This window comes from Polypterus senegalus, chromosome 6 (genome assembly GCF_016835505.1).
Source record: "Polypterus senegalus isolate Bchr_013 chromosome 6, ASM1683550v1, whole genome shotgun sequence".
NCBI classification, from domain to species: Eukaryota; Metazoa; Chordata; class Cladistia; order Polypteriformes; family Polypteridae; genus Polypterus; species Polypterus senegalus.
In genome coordinates, this window is record NC_053159.1 from 115,484,180 (window position 1) to 115,508,832 (window position 24,653).

A 24,653-nucleotide genomic window follows, 5' to 3' on the forward strand; every position below is an offset into this window, starting at 1 on the left:
ATTGTATTCGGTAGTTAACAGGCAGCCAGTGAAGTTGAGAGAGAATAGGTAGGATATGTTCAGTGGATTTAGAACAGGTTATTATCCTGGCAGCAGAATTTTGAAGAAGTTGTAAGCGATGGATATGTTTTTGTGGGATGCCAGATAGAATAGCTTTACTGTAATAGTGAGGTGACTAGGGCATTAACCAATACTTCAGTACTATGTTGCGTAAGAACAGAACGTCTAGAAATGTTTCGGAGATGGAAGATGGCAGTCCGAGAAATGTTACTTTTATGGGTGAAATTATTTAATTATAATGATAATAATAATTATTATTTAATAATTGCCATTTTTAGTGTATAAATGGATATAAATAATTGCATTTAAACGATTCGCCAAAATCTGTTGTATGTACACGATACTGTTTTAAACGTTATTGTTTTTTCATCAGAAAACCCGGTTTCCACGTCTACCTGTATTAGTTTAAATGAGACTTTTGCCACTCGCAATAGGGCGGGCGCGCTGACGTATCGTGTCGACTGGGCAAAACAGTGAATGCGGCGTCCACCTATACAGTATATGTCTATGGTATATAGTATATAGTATATACTATATACTGTATTATTCGCCAGGGTTCAGCGAAACTGCATACAACGACTGACCAATTACAAGGACACGATGTTTCCACGCCCCTTGTCCAATAGAATTACGTGACGTACTTGAGGAGGGGCTCACTTTTTCAATCCTACTTAGTTTAGCATGTGCACGTTGTCAGTGCACGTGAGACCAAAGCATGAACGGCCAATCAGTGGAAAGCGGAACAACAGTGGGCGGTGTTAAGTGCCACTGACGAGATCTCTGGAGGAAAACACCCGCTTTCGTGGGCTTGCTACTACTGTTGGGGTACTTTGTCGTTTCAGGCAAGTAGGCAACTTCACGTTCTTTTCATCAAAACTTGTTTTGAGTGTGACTTTTCATGACAAACCGTTTAAGAATTGTTTTGCTCTCACTTAATAAGAAAGTTCTAATTATCAGTTTTGCAAGTTTATTACTGACTGCAGCATTTTCGTGATGGGCATATGCTATGGCAAATCTGGCAAATTTGCCGTTTTCTTCTCGACTTAAGTTTTAAAACTTCTGCGTTGTTAATGATCATTATTGTAGATTAAAATAAACGCAGATGTTAAGGGCTATAGTAAAGCAATGATAATGTAATGATTGCATATCATATCAAATATCACGAGGCTGATACGAGTATTCATTTTGAAACTACTGGATGGAAGCAAAATAATAATTTTTTTTAATTATTATGCCGAGCACCTATGCACTTGACGCGAGTCGTGTATATTTTTGCATCGGTAATTAAAGAAAAAAACAAAAATATTTATATGAGTTGTTAAATATCAAAACAACTTGTGTTACACTTTTAAATATTTAATGTATACCGTGCTTTGCAGACGTATTCCGACCCTTGACTAATTAGTTACTTTTATTAAATAATAATTCTTACACTATGTTTAGTTATTTTCAAAGTACTGCACCTTGAAATTAGTTATTTGTGCATGCATTTTTTATGTTTGTGCAAGTAGAAATGTGGTTTTAAAAATACGCTGTTTTCATTGCTCTTCAGTGCCAATAATTTTAGTATTTTTAAAGCTAGTATTTGCAGCAATAGCAACTTTTAAGTCTTTTGGAGTTAAGTAGGTGCCAGTTGTTATACTGGTTAGAAGTCTCCCAGTTTTCCAGATAGATTTGCTTCATGGTGTTTAATGCAAGATTCCTTTATTGTCTCTGTACAATACAATGAAATATCGTTTGCAGCAAGCTAGATTAAAGTATGTAAGAGTAGACAATAAACTAAATAAACATTAAACTACGAGCAGCACAGTTACTATTAACAGTTCTAGATGTAGCCAGTGTAAAAGTAAAGTTAGACATGTAAGGAAAATCGATAAATAATAATTAAAGTCACAAATAGATGAAGATTACAGTCAATGCAATGGTCGTGGGTCATGTAAAAGTGTGTGACAATATGTGGCTGATGCAGAAATTCAGTTCAATCAGTGGTGGAAGGGACAGTGATCGCTGCTCATTTAATAGGCAGATTGCTTTGGGCTGAAAGCTGTTCTTCAGCCTGGTAGTGCGGGCATGCAGGGCTCTGAAGTGCCTGCCAGAGGGCAGAGATGTGGAAATGTTATGGCTGGGGTGTGTTGGATCCCTACAAATGTTCTTTGCTTTTCTGTTGCAGCAGGGAGTGAAGATATCTTCCAGTGGTCATAGGTGAGTGCCAGTGATTCTTTGAGCTATTTTGACGATACGCTGGAGGGTCTTCCAGTTCTGTGAGGTGCAGCCAGATTACCACACTGTAATGCAGTGCCTGATGAGAGACTCTATGCTGTTACTTGTTCCAGCTTTGCTTTTAGTATTGATTTTAGCATTTTAGTCTGGTTTATTGTTTTTTATTCTATTTAATGGTTTGTGTCTTTTTTATTTATCTGTTTAGTGTTTAATGCAGAAATATATGTACCCAATTTTCCCAGCGCCTAGAGCATGGGAAAGGCACTATATAAATCTAATGCAGTATTATTATTATTGTTGTACAGATTTCTGTGAAAGCATAAATGTAGTGTCAGACGAAGTGAATGGACTGAAGACGGTTGGTGATATTCCTGCATTTATCGCACAGATAGCTGGTTTCTTGATACCTGAAGTTGTGCTAACCAAGGTTGTAACTCATAAAGCATCCGGAAGACTGAACCAGGTGAGGCTATACTGAGTTAGCTTAGTTTTGTTGTAATGACAAAATCTTTTACACACTAAGCTGTTTGACATCTAGAGTTTGAATTATCAAATTGTAGGACTTATTGAGGACAAGATCATTTTTGTTATGTCTTGATATGTAAAACCTTAGAATGTCACATAACTGTATATTAACCTCCTTAGCGTTAGACCTGAGCACCACTCAGGCTGTAAAAACAGTGCTAAAAGCAGTAATCCCGAGCATCACTTGGGCAACTGTATAGACGCAACCCATGTAAGCATTGGACCCGAGGATTACTCGGGCTGTAAAAGTGGCAGCAATGTTCGTGCCAAGGTGTGTCTTGTGTAAGCGACAGGCCCGAGTGTTACCCGGGCAATGGTGCAGACACGTCTTGTGCTAGCCTCATAATGGTGTCTTGTAAGAAATGTTTTTCAGCAGCCCAGGTGTTGCACGCTCTTTACAGTGATACAAGCAGTGATTTTGAAGTGAATCAGTCTTCAGGCATTGAAAATGAAACGAACAGTGAAATCTAAAGTGATTCTGATGAATCCGAAAGTGACGCTCGTGTCAATCGCGCATGTTCAAAAGCTGATCAGCCTGGAAAGAACATCCGTCTGTGAGGTTGGATTGTATACTTGACCATGCTTCAAGACATACCACACAAGTGACACATTTTGACAGTATATATGGTATTATTATTTGTATCATTTTTATACTTTCTACATTTCTGACTTTGTACTTTTAGTGTTTTGCACATTTTACAGTAGAAAGGTGAGATTTAATAATTAGGTAATTTTTCAAGCCAAGACCTGTTCATGGCAGTGAAGAGTGGTGGCTTGTTGATTACCACATGTAAATACTGTAAGTATCTCAGTGTCTTGTGTACATGTAATACTATTGAACCCATGGTCTTACTGTAGGTGTGCATGCAGTCATATCACAAGTTTTATAAAACAGATTCTTTAAAAATAGAGACAAAATGTTAATCTGAGATTAGTCCTTATGTTATACCAGTAACGGCACACTGTATGATAACGTGCAGTGAATACACTTGACTTGCGCATTCATAGTTTTCATCCTCTTTCTCTGTCTCTGTTTAGCATTCATTCACTCAGAAGTTGATGTGCCTGCTGCTTGCTGAGCAGCTGTTCTTTTCTCCACCCTAGCGACCCACTTCTTTTCTTCTTTCGTTGGCATCTTTTCACATTAAAACTGATTAAGTCAGTGCTTTTGTTGCAATTACTTAGTGCGTTTTCCTTAATTTTTTCACTTAAGTCTTCAATCTGCTTCAAGAATGATTTAAGATATAAAGAGGTAGGGGAAGTGACAGCGAAGGTGGTAGGGATGAGAACGGTGCCCGTACGTGTGCACCACGTGGCCGCCCTGCTGGTTGCTGTCGAGAGTTGATTCTATAATGAAATAAAATAAAAAGAGGAATAACCTTGGAGGTCAATCATCACCCCGCAAGCGGGTAGTAGACGTCACGTAGTATATGTGTACCAAATTTCAGGTCAATAGTTCAAACAGTTTTGCTAGCTACAGGTGATTTAAAATCCTGGACGGACAAACAGACAGCCACGGTAGCGGATTTCTGTATATATAAAGATCGTACCTTTCATTGGTGAATGCATAGTACATATAGGGGACTGCAGTGGAAGCTGTACATCCCAATACAAGACACAGAGCTTGTAACAGAAAGCCGAGCTTAAAGGATCATTCTGGACTTTGAACTTTGGATGTGCAAAGTGTAAAATGATTAAAACCAGTTTGCAAACTCTCTCCAATATAACCACTTTAAAATGTTCACCCTTAACTCCATATGAAAAATTCTGGATGTGTACTGTATGTATATATTTTGAATACTAAATATTGTAGTTTTGATTTAAAATTACTACTTTGTTGGTTTTTTTTTCCTCCTCACCCTCTTGCCTTAGTGAGACATGGCAAATTCAATAGAGGAACTTCTGACTCCAGCATTTATTGTTGATCTTCAGAAAGTTCAGAGAAATGCAAATGTTATGATTGATCGTTTCAAGAAACTTGGTGTTCAACTTCGTCCTCACATGAAAACGCACAAAACCATGTAAGTCTGTCATGTTTATTGTTTTCTCTGTTGAAAATAAATTTCAAGTTGTTTAGTGTTTTAGATGAAATTGAATCAGAGTACAGAAGCTGAATATCAAAGCAAAGCAGAGTTAAAGAGGGCTCGAGTCAGGGAAATGCTGACTGGAGAATTTACACACTTAATCCATTTAGGTGCAGAGTCCATATTTTAATTTCTTAACAGTTCAGCCTTTTCCCCTCATATAACAGACATGTGAACTTTGAAACCTGTCATATATTATCAGTGAGCTAAATCTCTGCTGATTTGTCAAAGGAAATCAGATGGCTACCCTGTTTTCAGGTCAGCTTCTGCCCTCATCAGATAAGGGAAACATGTTGAGTGTGAAATCGGAAAAGGTCAAAGATAAAACATGATTTTTCATTTCTTTCAAGCATACAGTATGAATTAATAAATTCACACATTGGTGCCTATTCTCTGTCTTTCTCCTGCTGTTAATGTTATGCAGTGATTCTAAGATAAATGAAGCAGAGCTGCTGACTTGTGCTATACAGGGTAGAAAATTGTGAAAATTCAGAACTTGGAAAAGTATTAGTATAAAAAATCGTAATGGCACATTCAAACTATATTTTGACAGAGATTGTGTTTTGGTGGTGAAGTCATTTGACTGCAAAGCCATTGGTAGCCATATTTCCATTCATTCATTTTTTACACATATATAATTTCATGTTACAAAATTGTTGATGAAACATTTGCCAGTATTTCTGAAAATTTCTGCTTTATTCCTGTCACTACACAGTGACAGCAGCTTTTGTTATTAAAAAATATTGACAGTACACATTTTAAATTCACATTATATTTACATTATATTATTTAGATCAGATGAAGATTGCCAGGCACACCCTTATCAAAGTTGTGGATGAGTACAGTCATGGGTTCACTTGGGTTGAACTGGAGACTAAATTCTCTCATTCTGATTATTTGGTAAAACATCAATATCACTGTAGACAGTACAGTGTTATGTTGTTATTTTCCCGAGCAATTATATAAAGACATGATGAGCAGTTTTATAACAAGTACATGGCACATTCTTAATAGGAAATGCAAATGTCTAAGACGGTGATAAATAAAAAAACAAATAAATTCTTCATAGCATGGAGATGGCCATTCCATTATTCATTTATTGTGCATGTTCATCAAAATAATGGAACAATGAATACATACACTCCCAAAATTCACAGGGGTTACGTTCCTAGAGCACCCGCGAATTGTGAAAAACCGCAAATTTTGGACGTGGTTAACAAAATGCCTATTTTTATAGTATGCCCCCAAAACACTTTAATTTCAAACTCAGCTTAATACATTACTTAAAAATAAAGAATGTAAAGGCAAACCTGCATACTGTACTGCTATGTCTCCCGCAGTGCTAGAATGTAAAATACCGATGTTACCGCTATATGTACTGTAATTCATGCAAGCGTGTTTTCATTGCCAGAAGCCTTAGAAGGTACAGGGCATTTCGATGGCATCTTGGGGCTTTAACCCTTAAACTGCCATATACTTGGGGGTTAATGCATCCCTGGACGCCAAACACTTTTTTGCTGCACTTTAAGTAAATGTCACAGTTCACAAAGAAAAAGTGAAATTTTAATGGAACACATTTTTTTTTCCATGCAAAGAGCATCACAATTACGGCAACACTGATCATTTTACATGCTGCCAATGAACTGTAAAAACTATTTTAAAAACTACTGGAACAATATGTACAAGGTGCAACTGACGCCATGGATGAAACTCAGTAAATCACTGAGCCAACTGTGCTTGAACTGGCTGCACACAAGCACACAGTGGTAAGCACTGATGCTGGCAGGCTAGTCTAGTGCAGCGGCTCAATCCCAGAGACAGTGAGGCTGCAGGGTGTCACGCTTGGGTCACAGAATTGCACAGAAACACAGGAGATTGTAGAGGCAGGAACTTTATTCAAATACTTCAAACATGTCTCTTTCAGAAGTAAAAGGAACTCAGTATGCAGTTAGTTCTCGATTAAAGGATAGACAAACTCATAGGGGAGCACAACCCTCAACAGGAGCAGAGAATGTCTGGGGGAGGAGAGACAAACAAAGCAATCAGCCAAAAAGGACCGGTACTGTTCAGGCTTTTAAGTAAGCGTAGCATCGTGCGAGAAGCATATCACGCAACAGAGCAGCTGCATGTAAGCCTAGTAAGTAAGAGAGCAATGTGAAGGTAGTCTATCAGCATTTTTTAAGAGGAGTTTTTTGAGGAGTGTCCATGTCTTCTAGGAGTGCGTTCAGCCCCCCTGCTCACAAGGGGCTGGCAGTGGTCATGAGCTGGCTGCTCAATGAATGTACGGCACTGACAGATTAGCTGCTGTGTGCTCGCAAATGGCACTGGGAAATGACTATAGCCGGTTGTAGCAGTTTACGGGTTAAGAGGAACAAAATGGAAAACACAAGAACACTCACTTGGAGATGCATCACAGTCGGTCAGCAGCAAGGAGAAATGAATAACGCTGGACCGGTCCGGTGCTGCTAAAATTCACACCGTTGAGAAGATGGTGATTTATTTATTTTTATGGTGGAGATTCCAGGGACGCCCCCAGCCTTGGCCCGACCCACACACACTCACAAACCGAGACAAAAACAAAGCAAACCTGTAATCAAACAGCAAATAAAGATTGTAATGAAAACAAATGAAATAAATGAAAACTACGATACCAGCCCTGTTCCCCTTACGGCGATTACACATTAAATACAACAAAGCACAAACAAAACACACACAGTAAATCATGAAAACCAACAATGGATGAAATGTAATGATGAAAATAGATAGTCCAGAGATCTGCAGTTGAATGGGAATGTAAAGATTGTCCTACTGCTAGTTCCTGAAATGGTGAAGACGGGTTCAGGATCGCTCCTTTCTTCACAGGATAGCAATGAATCCACTTACAGTCCTCATGTACACAGGCAGATGGCAGACAATCCAGACGCCAACCATGAAACAATTCAGGACAAAATGAGTAAGTACAGGTAACCCAACAGAAGGCAGACAGGAACTTGAAACAAAAATTACAAAAACTTTTTTTTTTGCTTTTGGTCACCGGCCCCCTTTTTAAAAGCTGTTCTGACATCCTTTGACCCCAACAGCCCCAGCACCCTCAGCAGAAGACCAATCCGAGCCACTGCGGGGATTGCTGGGAGTTGCAGTTTCAAATTCTATTGGCTACTTTCACCATCCCATCCCTCGAAACAGTCTGGCTAAACAAGAGGTAAACATTAAAAAAAACTACAAGTAATATAAGTGGCAGAATTCCTATGTGCAGTTCCATTCATTATCCAACCCTCTATATCCGAACTACAGGGTCACGGGGCCTGTGTGCAGTTGTCAGGTGAAATTCTTGGTAACCCAGTGTCATTTCCTTCTTTAGAGAATGTGGACATATAATGACAGGAGGGACACGTCGATGCATTGTGGTATCTACATTAGCTGAAGCATTCTTTTTTGCAAACCATGGTTTTGATGACATTCTATATGCCTTTTCATTGTCACTGGACAAGATTGATAAATGTGCAGAGCTTTCAGAGCGCCTGGATCTGTTTCATGTGCTCTTTGACAATATGACTGTACTTGAAGCTCTCAAGAAGAAACCTTTGAAAGAAGGCAAATTGTGGAGGGTGTGGCTCAAACTGGACTGTGAAAATGGACGTGGTAAGTAACGCAGATTCATCCTCTGCACCCCGGAAAATTATTTTTAATTTTACCAGTAGATTTACTAGAATTTTGTATCTATGCTTTTTCATGTGTTTTTTGCTTATACGCCTCATGATCTAATTAGTGTGCATGTTATCTTTGCAAATCATTAGTTAGACAGTATTAATCATTCATCCATCCATTTTCTAACCCGCTGAATCCGAATACAGGGTCACGGGGGTCTGCTGGAGCCAAACCCAGCCAACACAGGGCACAAGGCAGGAACCAATCCTGAGCAGTGTGCCAACCCACTGCAGGACACACACAAACACACCCACACACCAAGCACACACTAGGGCCAATTTAGAATCACCAATCCACCTAACCTGCATGTCTTTGGATTGTGGGAGGAAACCGGAGCCCAGGAAACCCACGCAGACACGGGGAGAACATGCAAACTCCACGCAGGGTGGACCCGGGAAGCGAACCCAGGTCTCCTAACTGCGAGGCAGCAGCGCTACCACTGCGCCACCGTGCCGCCCTTAATCATTCATCCATTTTACAATTCTAATAACTCTGTTGAAGTTATTTTGGTAGTTTTGGGCACAGTTCAATTCAGGTCTGCACACACATACAATCACTTACACCAGGCTAATTTGCTGTTACCAGTTAATATAATACATGCATTTTCTAAATTTTTTTCTCATCTTTTCTTAAACAATAAATATGTTATTGAGTTACCTATTCGTGTCTTATGATTCTACACATAGATACCCTTCAAATAAATCCATCCATCATCCAACCCGCTATATCCTAACTACAGGGTCACGGGAGACAATCCCAGGGTGCAAGGCAGGAAACAAACCCCGGGCAGGGCACCAGTCCACCGCAGTGCACACATCCACACACCAAGCACACACTAGGGACAATTTAGAATCGCCAGTGCACCTAACCTGCATGTCTTTGGACTGTGGGAGGAAACCGGAGCATCCGGAGGAAGCCCACGCAGACATGGGGAGAACATGCAAACTCCACGTTGGGAGGACCCGGGAAGTGAACCTGGGTCTGCTAACTGCGAGGCAGCAGCACTACCCACTACACCACCGTGCCGCCTTCAAATAAATTGTTAGCCAAATTTAGTCACGTATTGGACATTTTAAAATAATCTTGAATTAGTACAAATTAAAGATAAAGTGGGAGGACTTGTGTCTTTCTGTAATCCTTCAGGTTACACATCTTCATTTGATCCATCTCGAAAATGAGTCCTCACAGTTCCTCCTCAGACATAAAAGACATAGAACCAGCCATTGTGACTGACAACACTGCTAGTATGATCCTTGCAGTACAGCTTATGGAGCTACTTTACGTTGTCTGCTTTGTATACAACACTCGCAGGGTGAGGAACGTTCCAAACTTTTTCCACTGTAGCAGTAGAGCTAGCCACATGCTTCAAGAGAAGCAATGTTTATTGGACTTGCCAACACACAAACTTGGGATTGATGTGGCCCTGCTGTGGAACAGGGCATTAGAAATGCTAGAAAGGTTTTTCAACCCACAGCCAGCCATCTCAGCAGCAAGGCTGTTCCCAATGTGACAGGCATTCAGCTATGGAGCAACCTTACTGGATATTCAGCACTCTTGCCTGCAACACACCCGCCACAGGTGCCCAGTTGTTTTTCATGTAGTGACATTAGAGATGTGGCGATGCTTTGCTTAAGATCTTCATAAACCCTAAGTACAATAACTTCACTCATTTCCTTTGTGGTTGGTAAAGCATATCACAGTTTCAAAACCTGTAACATTTGTTGGAAGACCTTGTTTTTAACAATGGTGTAAGTTTCCTTATCTTTACAGATAAAAACGACTTTATATTCTGTTATTTTTTTGGGCATGAGGTGAATTAAATGGAAGTGTGGAGCTAAACACCATCTTCAATATAGATTTGGGCTCTAATTGTTTGGATGTCAAATGAGATTGTTTATGGGTGATGTTGGAATAAATGGTTTCTCGAATTTGTGTGACAACAATACTTAATTAACTTCTGAGTTCCAGACCTTACATACAGCTTTGCTTTTATCAAGCTTTACTAATGCACTGTTTGAATCCATTGTAAGTCCACACATCTGATTTAAGCATAGGTGCTAATTTAAGTTGAGGAGGACACACCATTTTATGTGAGGTAGTAAAGTGCTTTTTTTCTGTAGAAAGCCTTAGCACAGGGGTCAGCAACTCCAGTCCTGGAGGGCCCCAGTGGCTACTGGTTTTCACTTCAACCCTTTTCTTAATTAGTGAACTGCTTTTGCTGCTAATTAACTCATTTTTCCTTTCATTTTAATTGACTAGTTTTTTAAGATTTGTTCCCCTGAATTTCTTTATCGTTTCTATGAACTGTTTCATTTCTTTCCTTAAATGGCACCCAAACAGAAATGAAATGTGAAGTGAGTGAACCAACAGAAGACCAACTAAGTCAGGGCCTGAAACTCCAATGAGTTGCTTAATTAGGCATTGAGTCTTGATGTTAATTAAACCCTTTCTTTAATTCCATGGCCTATTGCTGCCCTCATAGTGCAAAGGTATACATTTCCAAAATTGTTGATTTTCTCTTTTCTATGACCACTGTTGAAATGTTTTGGGGGCCTCAGCAGATCAGCATTCCTGAGACCTTCACCTTTCTTTATCTTCAGATATTGTAAGATCAACACAGTTTGCTGGTCATATTTTGGTTTATTTTGTGTCTCATTACTGTTTGGCTATTTAATTTAATTTAGGAAAAATGAACAATTAAGGGAGTCTTCGAGAGAAAGTCAGATAAAATTAATTGAAAAGAAGTTAATTAGTGCAGTGACCTATTTTTGCTCCTAACAGGATTAGAATGAAAACCTGCAGCCACTGGGGCCTTCCAGGACCGGAGTTGGGGACCCCTGCCTTAGCAGGTGCATTAGTGATTCAGATGCCAAAAACAAAGATGAGGAAAAATCTAGATGTACTGTATTACTTGAGTGGGCTAGAGATTCACAAGATCGATCTTGATACTTTAAGAATCAATATCAAATTGTTTAAATGGAAAATAACAATTTATCAGAAAATCCAGTATTTTTACCTAGGCCTAGTGAGGATAATATGGTTGTTAATTACTGGATGTTGTGATATGTAAAACAAAATAACTGAAAGATGGGGTGTGCTTACTTTATTACAGTGTCATTGCCAGATTTTGCAGAAACAAATGCAGCCTAAGCTAGTTACCAAATATGTTATTTCTTCTAGGGTGCATAGTGTGGACCAACAGTACTATCTGAATATTAGAGTGGTGGCTATGATAGTGCTTTCACTACAGACATTGAATGATCACATATTAATAATGGAATAGATGATCATGAACATTTATTAGAGTTGAAGCACATAATTACTTTTAATAAGCTTAGCCTAAAATCCAACAATTTTAGCATGCAGATTTTCTAATTTAGTAATGGCAGTTTTGGGCACTAGAAAGAAATCAGGCCTGGTCAGGGAACATCCTGAAATCCAAAATAATTTATATAGGACTAATTTATATTTGACATTCTGATGAAATTAATACGCAGCTGTTTGGTTTTAAGAGAACTTCCAAAGTATATGGTGAAAAACTCATACAAACACTAAGATACCAACCACTGTGCCAGTCAAGGTTTTTTTTTTTAGCATATTTGTAGCCTAAATGGCATCTAGAGTAATAACAAAAATATGCAGATTTTTTTCAGTGGTCTACTGAATCAGAAGTCCATGCTTTGGAATTTATTTATTTATTTATTTATTTTAAATTTCTCTTCAGTGAGGTTCTGGCTATATATGTAATGTGAGTTTGATTAAGAGTGATTATAGCAGGGCCTGGCACAGCCTAAAAAGTAATTGTTCTTTGAAAATGTGCTTGTCGTCAAATCTGTTTGATGGGTCCTGATGTTACCGCTCTCAATCATAAAATGGACTGCTTTATCTGGCTTCTGCCAACCCTACTTCAAAAACAAAGGACAACAACACCATCGCTAGCACAAAAAATAGAAATACATGCTGATAAAATACCTCCGTTGTATTTATTGCAGGGCATGGTAAGTTTTCCTCCCACAGCAGTAACATAAATTGATCAGTTATCACATGATTGTATACAGTTCGTGATGTTTCCTCTCTGTTGATGGTTTATGAATGGGTTAATTTAGCTGTCTAACAGATTGACTAACATTAATACAATGCTATATTAGCAAACCAGGTTGGAAAGTTTTATCAGAGCTTCTCAATGTCTGATCCACTAGAGTCCAGTGATCCACAAGGGGGCCGTTATCAGAACAAAATTACTTTTAAATTGCTCAGATGGGTCAGTTAAGTTTGGGTCAAGTTTGCCACATAACACACATTTGTTTTGGTGAGGAAACGCTTTTCCCTCGCTCCCTACAGCAGCACAGTACAAACACCAAAATAGTACGGTCCCTTCTTCTTCTCTCCTTGTCGTCTGCCTCCACTCCTTCTCTTGGCAAGCTTTGTCTCTCTTCCTCTCTGAATGGATTGAGGCGACTCCTTTTAAGCAGACTATGGAAGTGTTCCAAGTGGCGCATTAATCAGACTTGGAATCACCCCCAGGAGTGGTGAAGGCCCCCTGTAGGGTTCTGCAGCTCCCCCTGGCAGCCCCCACAGAAACCATCAGGGCTGTTCCACACTCCAACTTCCAGTGTGCGCTGAATCCATGGTGCCATAGCTGCCCAGGAGATTTGCTCTCAAGTGTCCTGGGTAAGGTAGTGGCCTTCCGATGCTCTCTCCCCAGTCCTTCCATCCAGCTGGCATACCAGCCAGGTAATGACTGTGGCCGCCCAACACTATATATATGGTTGAATTGCATTTAGATAGGAGTGATACACTTTTTATACATTTAGTTTGCTTCCTTTTTTCACAAAAATAGTTTATCTTTAATTGCTTTTTTTAATAGACAAAGTAACAAATGAACTGCGTGGAAATTCACGAGCCCAGTGAAGTCCGAGAGTGAAACATCGCAGCATGGAGCTCCGAATACTCAGATATGCATGTAAACGTGTGTGTGTGTGTGTATATATTTATATATAATAAACACACACAGAACAAACCCTTTGCAAAGCAACTTGAGAGCAATTATTTAAAAGTCACCCTAAGACCTCACTTGGCATATTGAAAACACTAGAAAGACATAAAATCAAATGACAAGCTCTTTAGTTTTTGGCAAGGACTGGGATAATTAAGCATATGAGTTGGAACAAAATCGTGCAGCCATTACAGCCCTCATGGGCCAAACTTGAATGCCCTTACAATAGAGAAACTATGTTCACTTCAGTGCTGTTACCTCCTGCTCTTTTTCTGTTTGCTTCCCTTTTCTTTCTTCCTATTGGTCAACACTGGTTCAAAATCAGTCCTTCTCCAGTCCAGCCTTTATGGACACTCAATTGATTAGAATTTTAGTAAAATTAATAAAATAAAATGAATAATGGTAATTGTAATGTGGGATTGTGCTAACAAATGACTTTGGGCATAGATTGTCAGCTTTACCTATAACTTTACCAAATTAGTCCTCAGTTTGTACATCTTGCTTACATAAACATGTTTGCCTATGATTGGATCAATTATTTGTTTTCTTTTTATAAAAAATAAAGACAACTGATTCTATACTGTGCTTAATTTGTATTTTTTTTCTGGTATTGATGAAACCAAATAATTGCTTTTACTATTCTGATAAGGTAAATGTTATTTTGTATATTCTGTTAAATGGCCAGTTTGTTTATAAATTACTCCTGGAATTCAGTCAGCGGGGGCAACATTTTCCTATTAAAAATGATTTCCTACCCAGTTATACAAAGAGAGAGAGTGGTTAGGAGCAAATTCTGATACAGCGCATTGCCGCACCCACCACATGACAAACCAACTCAGGATCCAGATTAGGACCCGAGTGCAGCCATGCAACGGGTGCCACGTCAGCACCACACAAGTTCAGATGGAATGGAACCAGTGTGAGGTTTTTTTATGGTGGCCTAAGTGACAATTTTGCCACCAACCCCCAGGTTTTTCCCTGCAGGTTAGAAAGCCTACATGCAGGGATGGATGCAGATTAACGTCATACTCAGGACAGAGCTCAGGGGCCCAAGGAAGTAGAGTCATTTTTGGCTTTTACGGGATTTGAACCAGCAACCTTCCGATTACCAGTGCAGATCCGTAGCCTCAGAGCCACCGCTCTGCCCACAGTGAGTCATTAAGCTCCTATGTCAAATTAAGACTGATTGTCTAATCTTTTTATTTCATTTAGCTGGAGTTTTACATACAGAGGCTGCAGCAGTGGACTTGGCCAAAGCTATATCCGAGAGCAGTGGTATAGAACTTAGTGGAGTGTACGCACATTGTGGGAATACGTACAAATGTTCTGGGGCACAGGAGATCCAGGCTGTTGCCCAGAGAACTATCAGTGCTGTTTTGAGTTTTGGAGAAAAGTACGTAAGTTAAGCCTAGATTGCTATCAGTTCTTGATATTCTTCTGTCTTTTTTCTGATTTCTTGTGTTAATGTTTTCAAATCTGTCTGCTTGCACAGTATTAGCTCATTTTTTAGTGATTTATGTTTGGTATGAAGGCGCTCAAGTTAATATTCACTTGTGGTAAACTAAGTGAACTATGAAAGCTTACACATTGCAGTGAGTTTAAATTAACAGCACTGCCCTGCCACATTATTATCCTGCAAGATAGGAAAAATATATGTAATTATGCTTTTTTACATGGATCAATGATGTAACCTATTTGCACAATATACAAATTATGAAATGCTCTGTGGTTAGTATGATTTTAATCTAGGAACAATAATGAAAGGAGGCAAACTGCACATATGGTTTAAAAGTTAATTTCACAATAAAACACATACTGGTGTATATGTATTTTCAATTTTACTGTCACTTTTGAAGACAGAGACACTGTTAAGATGAGGACATTGAATTGAACATTAAAAAGATAACATATTTCCTCTTACCTAATCACTCACGTTCCACAACTGTCATTGTGTCTAAGGTGTAATCACTTACTGTATTGTGTGACTCAGACCAAAATCGTTATCTAGTTAATTCACCGTTAATTAATATGGTTTCAGGTTCAGCTATAACAACAATAATTTGAATGTTGATATACATTTGTAGTATTTTTCTGGAAAGTATTAAGTAGATCTGCACCTTGTGATTGCAGAGTATATGCTCAAGAAAAAGGCCATTCATTTTTTTTATAAGGTAACAAGGGGATTAGCCATTAATGATTTTCAGTGTAGAATGCAAGATTACAAATTAATGTACAAATTTAACTATAAGTCTTTGAAGTAATTTAAGAACTCGGGTTGTATGGTCTTACTTGTTACTTCATGCTATGATCACTGCTGCCCTCATTTTAATTTGAGTCCTACTCTAAATAAATTTTAACAAGATAACAGTAAGTTATGACAGTATTAAATCATTTTTAGTATAAATGAGTGACCAGGCATGGCTAATTACTGCATATAAAGTAACTACCACAATTGTTTGATATGTGTAGACTAGAAAAATAGTTTTAAAATGACAGAAATGTAATAACTAAAAGTTAAATGAGTGTCTGTAGTTTTAGTCTTTTTGAATAAGACTTTTCAGTATTACTTTGCTTTATGGAAAACTGCTCCCTATTAATAAAATCTGATTTTTTTTCCAAATTTAAACATTTTATCCATCTACTTATTGTACTCACTAAAGCAATTAAACAATACTTCTTCAGTTATATTAATTGATTTTATTGGTAAAGACAGTTTAGTGTCATCAACATAAATGTAATGTTTTTAAATGACATGTTCTAATAATAGTACATCAAAAGGATTAAAAGGTAGGTGTGAGGGACAGTATATCTACAGACAGAAAAGAAGTGCTGTAATGAGACTTGCATATGAAAAATTGAGAAGTGCACCAACTTCAGTATCACATAGTCCATAAATAGAAATCTAGAAAATTATTTTAGCTAAGTAATGACTGTTGTAAATAAGGACATTCAGTGATGTGGCTGCAGTTAACATTATACTACCAAAATCGAGCTAGAGGAATATGTTCTGTATATTTAAATCACTTACATAAAGTAGTTTTGCATTTAAACTAAGTAATAAGTGTTTTTTAACAGGTTAAAAAGTGCTGGTATCTCATGCCCAAAATTCACTACTGGGTCCACCCCCTCATGCAGTCTTCCAGTTGAAGACATGGGTTTACTTAATGAGGTTCACCCTGGCAATTACATCTTTTATGGTAAGTGTATTGTTGTAGATTTGCAATCTTGCAATAGTTCAGAAAGTACTTTAAAACCCATAAGGTTTCATTGTTGTTTAACTGTATAAATCTGATTTAAAATATGGTTTGTACAAGTCACAGAGCACAATCTAGTTGTTTCTTTTTTATAATGGAGATATTCCTCCTGCACTATAACAGCATATGGATGCTTTTACAGTAAATGCCTGTATTGTATTCATCATACTCAACGTTTTAAAAACAACAAAATAAAGAATTAATAAATAAGCAGCCTTAAAGGACATTTCCTCTCATGCTTTTCTCTGTTTAGCACCAGATTAGCTTTTTACATTAACTGATTGACACAAAGTCCTAGCTAATCATGCTGTAACTCAGTAGATTGTCATGCTTATTGACCACCTCCAGGCTTATATTGCCACTTGTTCACCAACAGAATATTTCTGACTACTGCTGTTTTGAAGCACACTTTTAAAATGCAGCTCATGTTTGATTTACAGTAAACGGTTCCATTTGTAAAATGTCTTTTTTTTATACCATCTATTGAATTTTAAAGTACACCTGGTAGGGAATTGTTGTAGCATTGCCTCAAAGTCTTTCTTCCCTTTTTTCATAAATATTTGTTTAATTTAGAACAATGGCAATTTTGTTAGCAACCTTGTATTTTGCAGTGCAATGCCTTAGCAACACTATTAAACAATAACCTTGCTTCATACACCTCCAGTAAAGTTTTTTCATGTTATTCCAATTAATATTTTTTCATATTTTTCTCACTTTTTTATCTATGCACACGGGAGACTTGAAATGCGCCCCCCTTTTGCCATCCTAAATTATAGTTGCAAATGACTAACATTTCTCAGCGCACAGATTTTTCTATAATGTATAAGAGTTGTACAAACTTCTCTGTATTTCTGTCTCTTGTGTGGTACTTCTAACAAGTACTGCACTTAAGTCTCATCTCTCCTTTTAAAAGATCAAGAAAATCAGGAAACCTACAAAGATTCCTGGGATCTACCTACACAACCCTTGAAGTGCAAGAGCAAGTGTATTGTAATTGTGATCAGCAGAGAAGCTACACCCTCACCCCACCTCCTCATCGGCATAATTTGGCGTGTCACCCTAAAAGAAGAGTCAACAGAAAATACAGCATCTGTTCTCTACTTACATGAAATGTGATTTCATAGCCTTGTGATTTTTTTTTTTTCCATTGGAGTCCTTGTTACCAATGTCACAATTTACTAACAGCATTTTTGGGATTACAACTTTAGATCTATTAAGCTGCATACATGTGTTGCCTGTGTTTGGATTTGCACTGGGCTCATTTCTGCGTTAGATATGCATATCTAGCAGGGAAAATAAGTATTGAACGTGTTAATGGTTATCTCAGTAAATATATTTCTAATTGGGCTATTGACATGAAATTTATACCAGAGGTCTGTATCAACACAAGTAATCCACACCTACAAAGAAATCAAAGCAAATAAGTCCATAAATTAAGTTATGCGTAATATGTGAAATAAATTTCAGTAAGCATATTCAATACTTATTCCCTGTGTCATTCCACTTTATTACACATAACTTTATGTATGGACTTATTTGTTTTGAGTTTTTTGTATGTGTGGATTACTTGGGTTGTTACAGACATCTGGTATTAATTTCATGTTAATAGCTCCATTAGAAATATATTTACTGAGATAACCATTAACGCGTTCAATACTTATTTTCCCTGCTGCATGATCGTTAGTTTGTAAGATATGTTTCTATACTTCTTTGCCTGCTAATTTTGTAAAACATCCTCCAATCTCTGTCATGCTTTTAAAAACAAAAATCAGTTGCGTCTCATTATTGAATAGCTGTATATGTGTTGTTTTAAATTTTAGATTTTCTAAATCTTAAGAACAGTAATTACATAAATACTTCCAAGTCTTACTCAGACTGCAATTTTATAATGGTTTTGAATTTCATTTGGAAGTAAGACTTAATTTAATCAGTCAAAAGAGTTTATTAATACTGCATAATTTTATTTTGCAACTTTTACAGCAAATGTCATAAAGTGATAAAGTCTAATTAATATTACATACATGATCTGCTATACTGATGCTATTTATATCCCGCATTAACCACACCAGAAAGAGAGAAGTAGGCTTCAAGTTAAAATGCTATTTATTTTTTTTAGATTTGCAGCAGTATTTATTAGGCTCCTGTAAGATGGAAGATGTTGCAGTACGTGTGCTTACAAGAGTTGTTGGCCACTGTCCACACCGTAACCAGCTGTTAGTTGATTGTGGTTGGACTGCTCTCAGTCTTCACAGCCTTGGCCATCTGCAGACAGGATTTGCAATGATTGATGGGCATCCAGATTTGAAGTAAGTTTCTTTGATTTTAAGTAAACTAAATGATAGGAAAGAAAGACTCCCTGCAGCCACATCTAACAGAACATAATTCTGGGACAGCTTTAACTGATATGAGTTATATTTTGTTCTTGCCTTCGCTTCATGTGTTTTGTACCTTTTTTTCTTTGACACTCGGTGTATGAGATCAGTTATTTTAGAGTGACAATCCCGTTTAGTCAGGTGATAGACAAGTATAAAAATGTTCTGTTCCTTATTGTGTTATAATCAAGATGTGTAGGTGATGCTGCTTGCACTTTTTTTTTTTTTTTCCTCCCAGCCGTCTTTGAATGGAGTGAGTTACATTGGGTTTGGTGGGGCACAAATGGGATGGGAACTTTATTCTCTTTTTAATATGGCACTTTTCTAATCCAGTTGTTCACCTTTCTTCTCTGTTTAAATAATTAAAATTATTTACCAAAAAAAAGGTATATTTTGTTTCTTGCTTTGTCAGTTGTGGCAGCCTGCAGTGGATAAGTTTGATTTCAAAAAAGACCAGGGGCCTCATGTATAACGCCGTGCGTAGAACTCGCACTATAACATGGCGTAAGCACAAAAGCCGAAATGTGTTTATGCACAGAAAAATCCAGATGCAGGAATCTGTGCGTACTCCAACTTCCACGTTCTTCCGTTACATAAATCCCGATCAGCGTGAAAACTAACGCTCGTGCACGCGCATTATGTAACGCCCCAAATCCTCCCAGAATTACGCCTATTTGAATATGCAAATCAATATAAATCGCCCTTAAGCGCAGCCTTCTGTGAAAAGACAATGGGAAAAGCACGGGGAAAATATAAGAATTTCAGCGAATACCAAGTGGAGGCAAAGGAAAAACATACTATTTGTTCAAATAAACCGTGGTATAATCAACAAAATGAAGTTGATCGAGTGACATAGCGTGTTGGAGAAATTTGAAAGCTCACATTCACAAAATCACACAGTGCCGGAAATAAAAAAGAAGTCACATTTCAAAGTTGCCGTGAAAAGAAGAGTTGTAAGCCCACTGTCTGAGTGTCATATGAAAGTTTATTAGGGTACAGAGAAAAAAGGCACACGGTGGGGAAAAAGCACGAAATGTCAACTTCAATCTCGACATTTCCACTTTAATCACGTAGTTTATTTTGTCATTTAGTAGAACATTATAAACTTCATCTTAAAATCGTTTAATTAACCAAAAAGTTAGTTTCTCAAATCACATCGTAATTAAAGTAGCACGTTAAATGCTTTGTTTTGTATTTGATCTTCTACTCGTATGTGCTCTATGTGTGTGAATCACTACTTGCTTCTTAAACTGGCTCTCTTCCTCCAACTGGACACAGAGTCCATTACATTCGTGATATTACAGCTCTCTGAATAACTAAAATACTGAGACGTATACGTGATGTAATTTTCATGATGATAGGAGTTAAAGCACGTAATTAAACATGTGTTTCACTTCGATGAAATAATTTATTGCAGCAGTACTCAGGGCGGCTCTAGGCTTGTGGTGGCACTGGGCAGAGGAAGAATCGGTGGCTCCTTTCGGCCAATGTCAGTAAGGTAGCTTATCACGGTGGATGGCCACGTCCGTTGCGGACACTGCACAGCAGCCTCGTGCTCATGATAAGCATTTATCTTTTGTCGAAATTTGTCGCTGCGTTTTTAGCTGTGTTGTTATTTTCTCTTTCTGTTTTATATTCAATATATATTGGCGTGGCCGCCCTAAGAGTCCTTGCTTTTCTTTCCCCAAGTAACCAATCGCCACACAATCAGCTCTGTAATAGACGTTAAGCCATCTGTAAGCTTAGCGCCGATTCTTCAAAACGTTTAAAGAACATTGAAATATCTTCGTAGTACATGTTTAATTATTCTATCCTTCACGACACTCCCAGTGAAGAATATAGATTATTTAAATGAAGTTAAAGTTTTATGTGTATAATTTAACAAACATATTTTGCTGCATTTCACCTTAAAAATGATATCGTCATCATATGTAAATACGCGCCTTATAAAGTGGCCCAGGTTGTGAGATATTATAACTGTAGTGCAAGTTTACAGTGGGGTGATTGTACTTATAAGTACAAACCGTTCTACAAGGAGCAATTGATTGAGTGCTTTTAAAGTTCTTGGGATTAAACTGTTTCTGAGCCGCGAGGTCTGTACAGGAAAGGCTTTAAAACGTTTTGCAGTGGCTGAGACAGCGTGTCCTTAAAGCTGTATACCGATAATTCTCTTTCCGATCAGCTGCTGCTCTGATTCACACTCGGATACAGTGATATAAATACTCCGAGTCGTGCAGTGAGAGAAATATGGAAAAAGATGATCCGCTGTGGCAACTCCTAACGGGAAGAGCTGAAAGAAGAAGAAGAAGGAGAAGTGAGAGTAACAACGCTAAAGCAGTTATGGTATTTGGAATACTATGGCTGTTCCCTGGACCATTATATTGTTACGAGTTAATTACAATCAGATGCATTACACTAATAAACAATATGCGGTTAGTTTCTGTGTATTTATAAAGCCGCGTCATGAAAATAATGAGTAATCACACAAGAACAGTACCATTGCTTTGATGCTGGGTGCCGCCAGTTTGCAAAACCGAGCAGAGAACTTGCGTACGACAAGGCATGAGGTACCGTGGAAAAGTGCGTGGCTTTACGTCAAGTGTAGGTTTTATACATCGCGATTTGAACGTGGAAAAGTTCTTACGCAACATTTCTGTGCGTACGCACCGTTTATACATGAGGCCCCAGGGCTTAATGTTGCAAATCTGCATTAATCTTGTAGGCGGTGTGGACAACTAAGTAAAATATTGAATTGTAACCAAAAGCTTACCGGTTCAGTTCCGACTGTAAATCTGTGACTTTGGGGAAAGTCGCTTGACCTGAAAAGGACAAGTGCTATATTAAAAAGATTAGGGTTATATCCATATCATTTTTGAACTTGCTTTAGTTAAAGACATCAGCTAATTAATATATTGAAAGTTATTGTTCTCTACTGTGCAATCTTTCACTCACTGCTTTATGTGTGATATGTGATACTCTCTTCTGTAGATTACTCGGAATGACACAGGAACATGGAATAATTGAACCAGTTTCGGGGCAACTTGATTACGCAAAATTTCCATTGGGATCCTTGTTGTCAATCATTCCATACCATGTAAGTGACCATTTTATGTGTATCCTAGATAATATTTGAATGATTATCTTGTAACCAAAGTGGATTTTTGAGAAGTAAAGTTAAAGAGATATGGATGCTTTCTTTATTTTAGCACAAGCTTAGAATTCATTGACCTTGCCTCACAATTTATGTCCCAAGCTTTCTTTTCTTTGTACTTACTCTACATGGAGCATCATCCTTAAAGGAATATTCCACTCAGAAATTATATTTTTTGAATATGATACTTACCCCATGCAATTTGAAGTAGTGGACAAAAAATGTTTTAATTTTACGATTTTATGGAGAAGGGGACATAGTAATATTTCTGATAGAACTGGAGCCAAGGTTGACTTACGATGGACAAAAGGACATAAATATTATACAAATTTCCATGAAAAAAACTTGAATTACTCATGTTGCGTAATCCTCTTGTCATGTCATTCATTTGTATGCTCACAATGTGTAAAAGGTATGTATTTTTTGCTAAAATATTTCTAAATAAATACAGTGGTACCTCGGTATACATCCTTAATCTGTTCCAGATCTTTTGACTTATACCAAACAGGACATATACCAAACAAATTTTTCCCATAAGAAATAAAGGGAAAATGATTAATCCATTCCCATGAAAAATAATCCTGTTGTTTTTGGCATATTATACATTGATGGGGTTGTATAAAATAATTTAAACACTGCTTAATACTAAAATACATAAATACAAATGCAATTAGATGAAATAAATGAAAATTTAACCTCACTTTACTTTTTAATAACGTCTTTGTTTTTCACAATCGTAGGTACGGTCGTTCTCGGCATACGGTATGCAGCAGCCATATGCTGGATACGCAAGCCACCGTCATATTTTTCAACAATCAATTAAAATTTACGCAAAAAAACACAAAATCACGTGAAAATTCACATAGAGTTATATTGCGTGTTGTTCACTGAATGCTAGCAACTGGCGTACTGACACTCATGGGCAATCGTGGCTTTGTCTCGAGAGAGGTAAACAAGGGTAGCGCGCCGTGTTCTAGCATGCAAGTCATATTCCAAACAAAAGTCGTATACCATGCAAAATTTTTTGCATCCAGACAGTACGTATACCAAGTTGGAATTATTCCAAAGCGAACGTGTACCAAGGTACTACTTTACCTCAGAGTAATGAAAGTAGTCCACAGATAGGAAGGTCTTTCACACTTTTCAATTGAAGACAGGATTCTTGACCAGTGTGAGAGGGAGGGGTGGATCTTCAGTTCTAGTTTGATAGCAAATGATTATTTGCATCATATTCTGTTCTCACTGGAGGAGAATTTTTTTTTTTATCTGAAATTGTCTTGTTTTAAGATTTGATCATTTAATTTTCCATCTGCAAAGTCTCACCAGCTTTTAAAGCAATGTCAACATAAGTCTTTATAAACAATTAAAATGAAGAAAGCTTTTAAGGGATGGAATAGCTTAACTCCTTATCCAACATAGTTAATAAATAGTTAAATATGTTGAGCTGTTGTTTTAATTTATGTGGATTGTTTGATGCAACATGATTTTAGTGTGTTATGGCAGTTCACATTGAAGTGTAGAATTTCACTTAACAATATGGCTTAAACAACACAGTAATTGTCACACAATCACAAGTTAAACTCTTTCCCCATACTACACCTGTACCCCCACATACACACCCATATTTTATGTTCAATTGAGATTCTGGATATACATTATTGGGGCATAAAGGGCTTCTTCTTGCACAAGAAAATTAAACTTGCTATTGACATTATGTAATTAATAAGTCAGGTAAGTGGAGGGCCTGATGTATACCCTCAGGTAAAGCTAAAGGAAATGAGAAAAGTAAAAAGTTAAGTAGTGAGTAAAATTAAAGAGCGAGGATCAAGAGATAGAGTGAAAGCATAAATCATACAAAAAGAGACAGGTCCAACCCAAGTCAAAAAGAAAAGCCTTGTCTATTATAGGGCTTTTAGGAACTGGAGCTTATCCTACCATAAGTACAGTACTATAGGTTCATGGCAGTCAATAGTAGGGAATACTTGGACACCTGTCTACATCACTCAACGCTGGGCCAATTATAATTAGAAATCAATGTAACATACACCTCATTAGGTTAATAGAGGTAACCCAGAAGATGCTTACGTGGACCCCAAGGTAATGTTCAAACAAACCATGCCTGGGGCATGATTCAATCCCAAGTCTCTGAAGCTGTGAAGCAGCAGCACTAGCACAGTGACATTCTTGAGAAAATGTGAAAACTGAACATAGCAATAGTACAATAGGATGAACAGTAAAAAAAAACCAAAAACATTATTTTAACTTTTGCAAATGCAACTATTA

At 37.6% G+C, this 24,653-nt stretch overlaps 1 protein-coding gene across 2 annotated transcripts in view; it reads left to right on the plus strand.

Moving 5' to 3' along the window:
- The first annotated feature begins 2,230 nt into the window (after positions 1-2,230).
- zgc:162816 (uncharacterized protein LOC571260 homolog) overlaps positions 2,231-24,653 on the plus strand; it is a 29,613-nt gene continuing 7,190 nt past the window's right edge. Inside the window, exons 1-8 of one of the 2 annotated variants that reach the window (XM_039756851.1) lie at positions 2,231-2,262; positions 2,586-2,743; positions 4,678-4,826; positions 8,251-8,531; positions 14,806-14,986; positions 16,669-16,790; positions 18,964-19,153; positions 22,208-22,313. In XM_039756851.1, the coding sequence (XP_039612785.1) occupies positions 4,684-4,826; positions 8,251-8,531; positions 14,806-14,986; positions 16,669-16,790; positions 18,964-19,153; positions 22,208-22,313 (1,023 nt within the window). In that variant the 5' untranslated portion in view covers positions 2,231-2,262; positions 2,586-2,743; positions 4,678-4,683. Of the gene's footprint in view, positions 2,263-2,585; positions 2,744-4,677; positions 4,827-8,250; positions 8,532-14,805; positions 14,987-16,668; positions 16,791-17,760; positions 18,127-18,963; positions 19,154-22,207; positions 22,314-24,653 lie in introns of those variants that run through there. The other variant, XM_039756852.1, reaches the window with a different exon arrangement.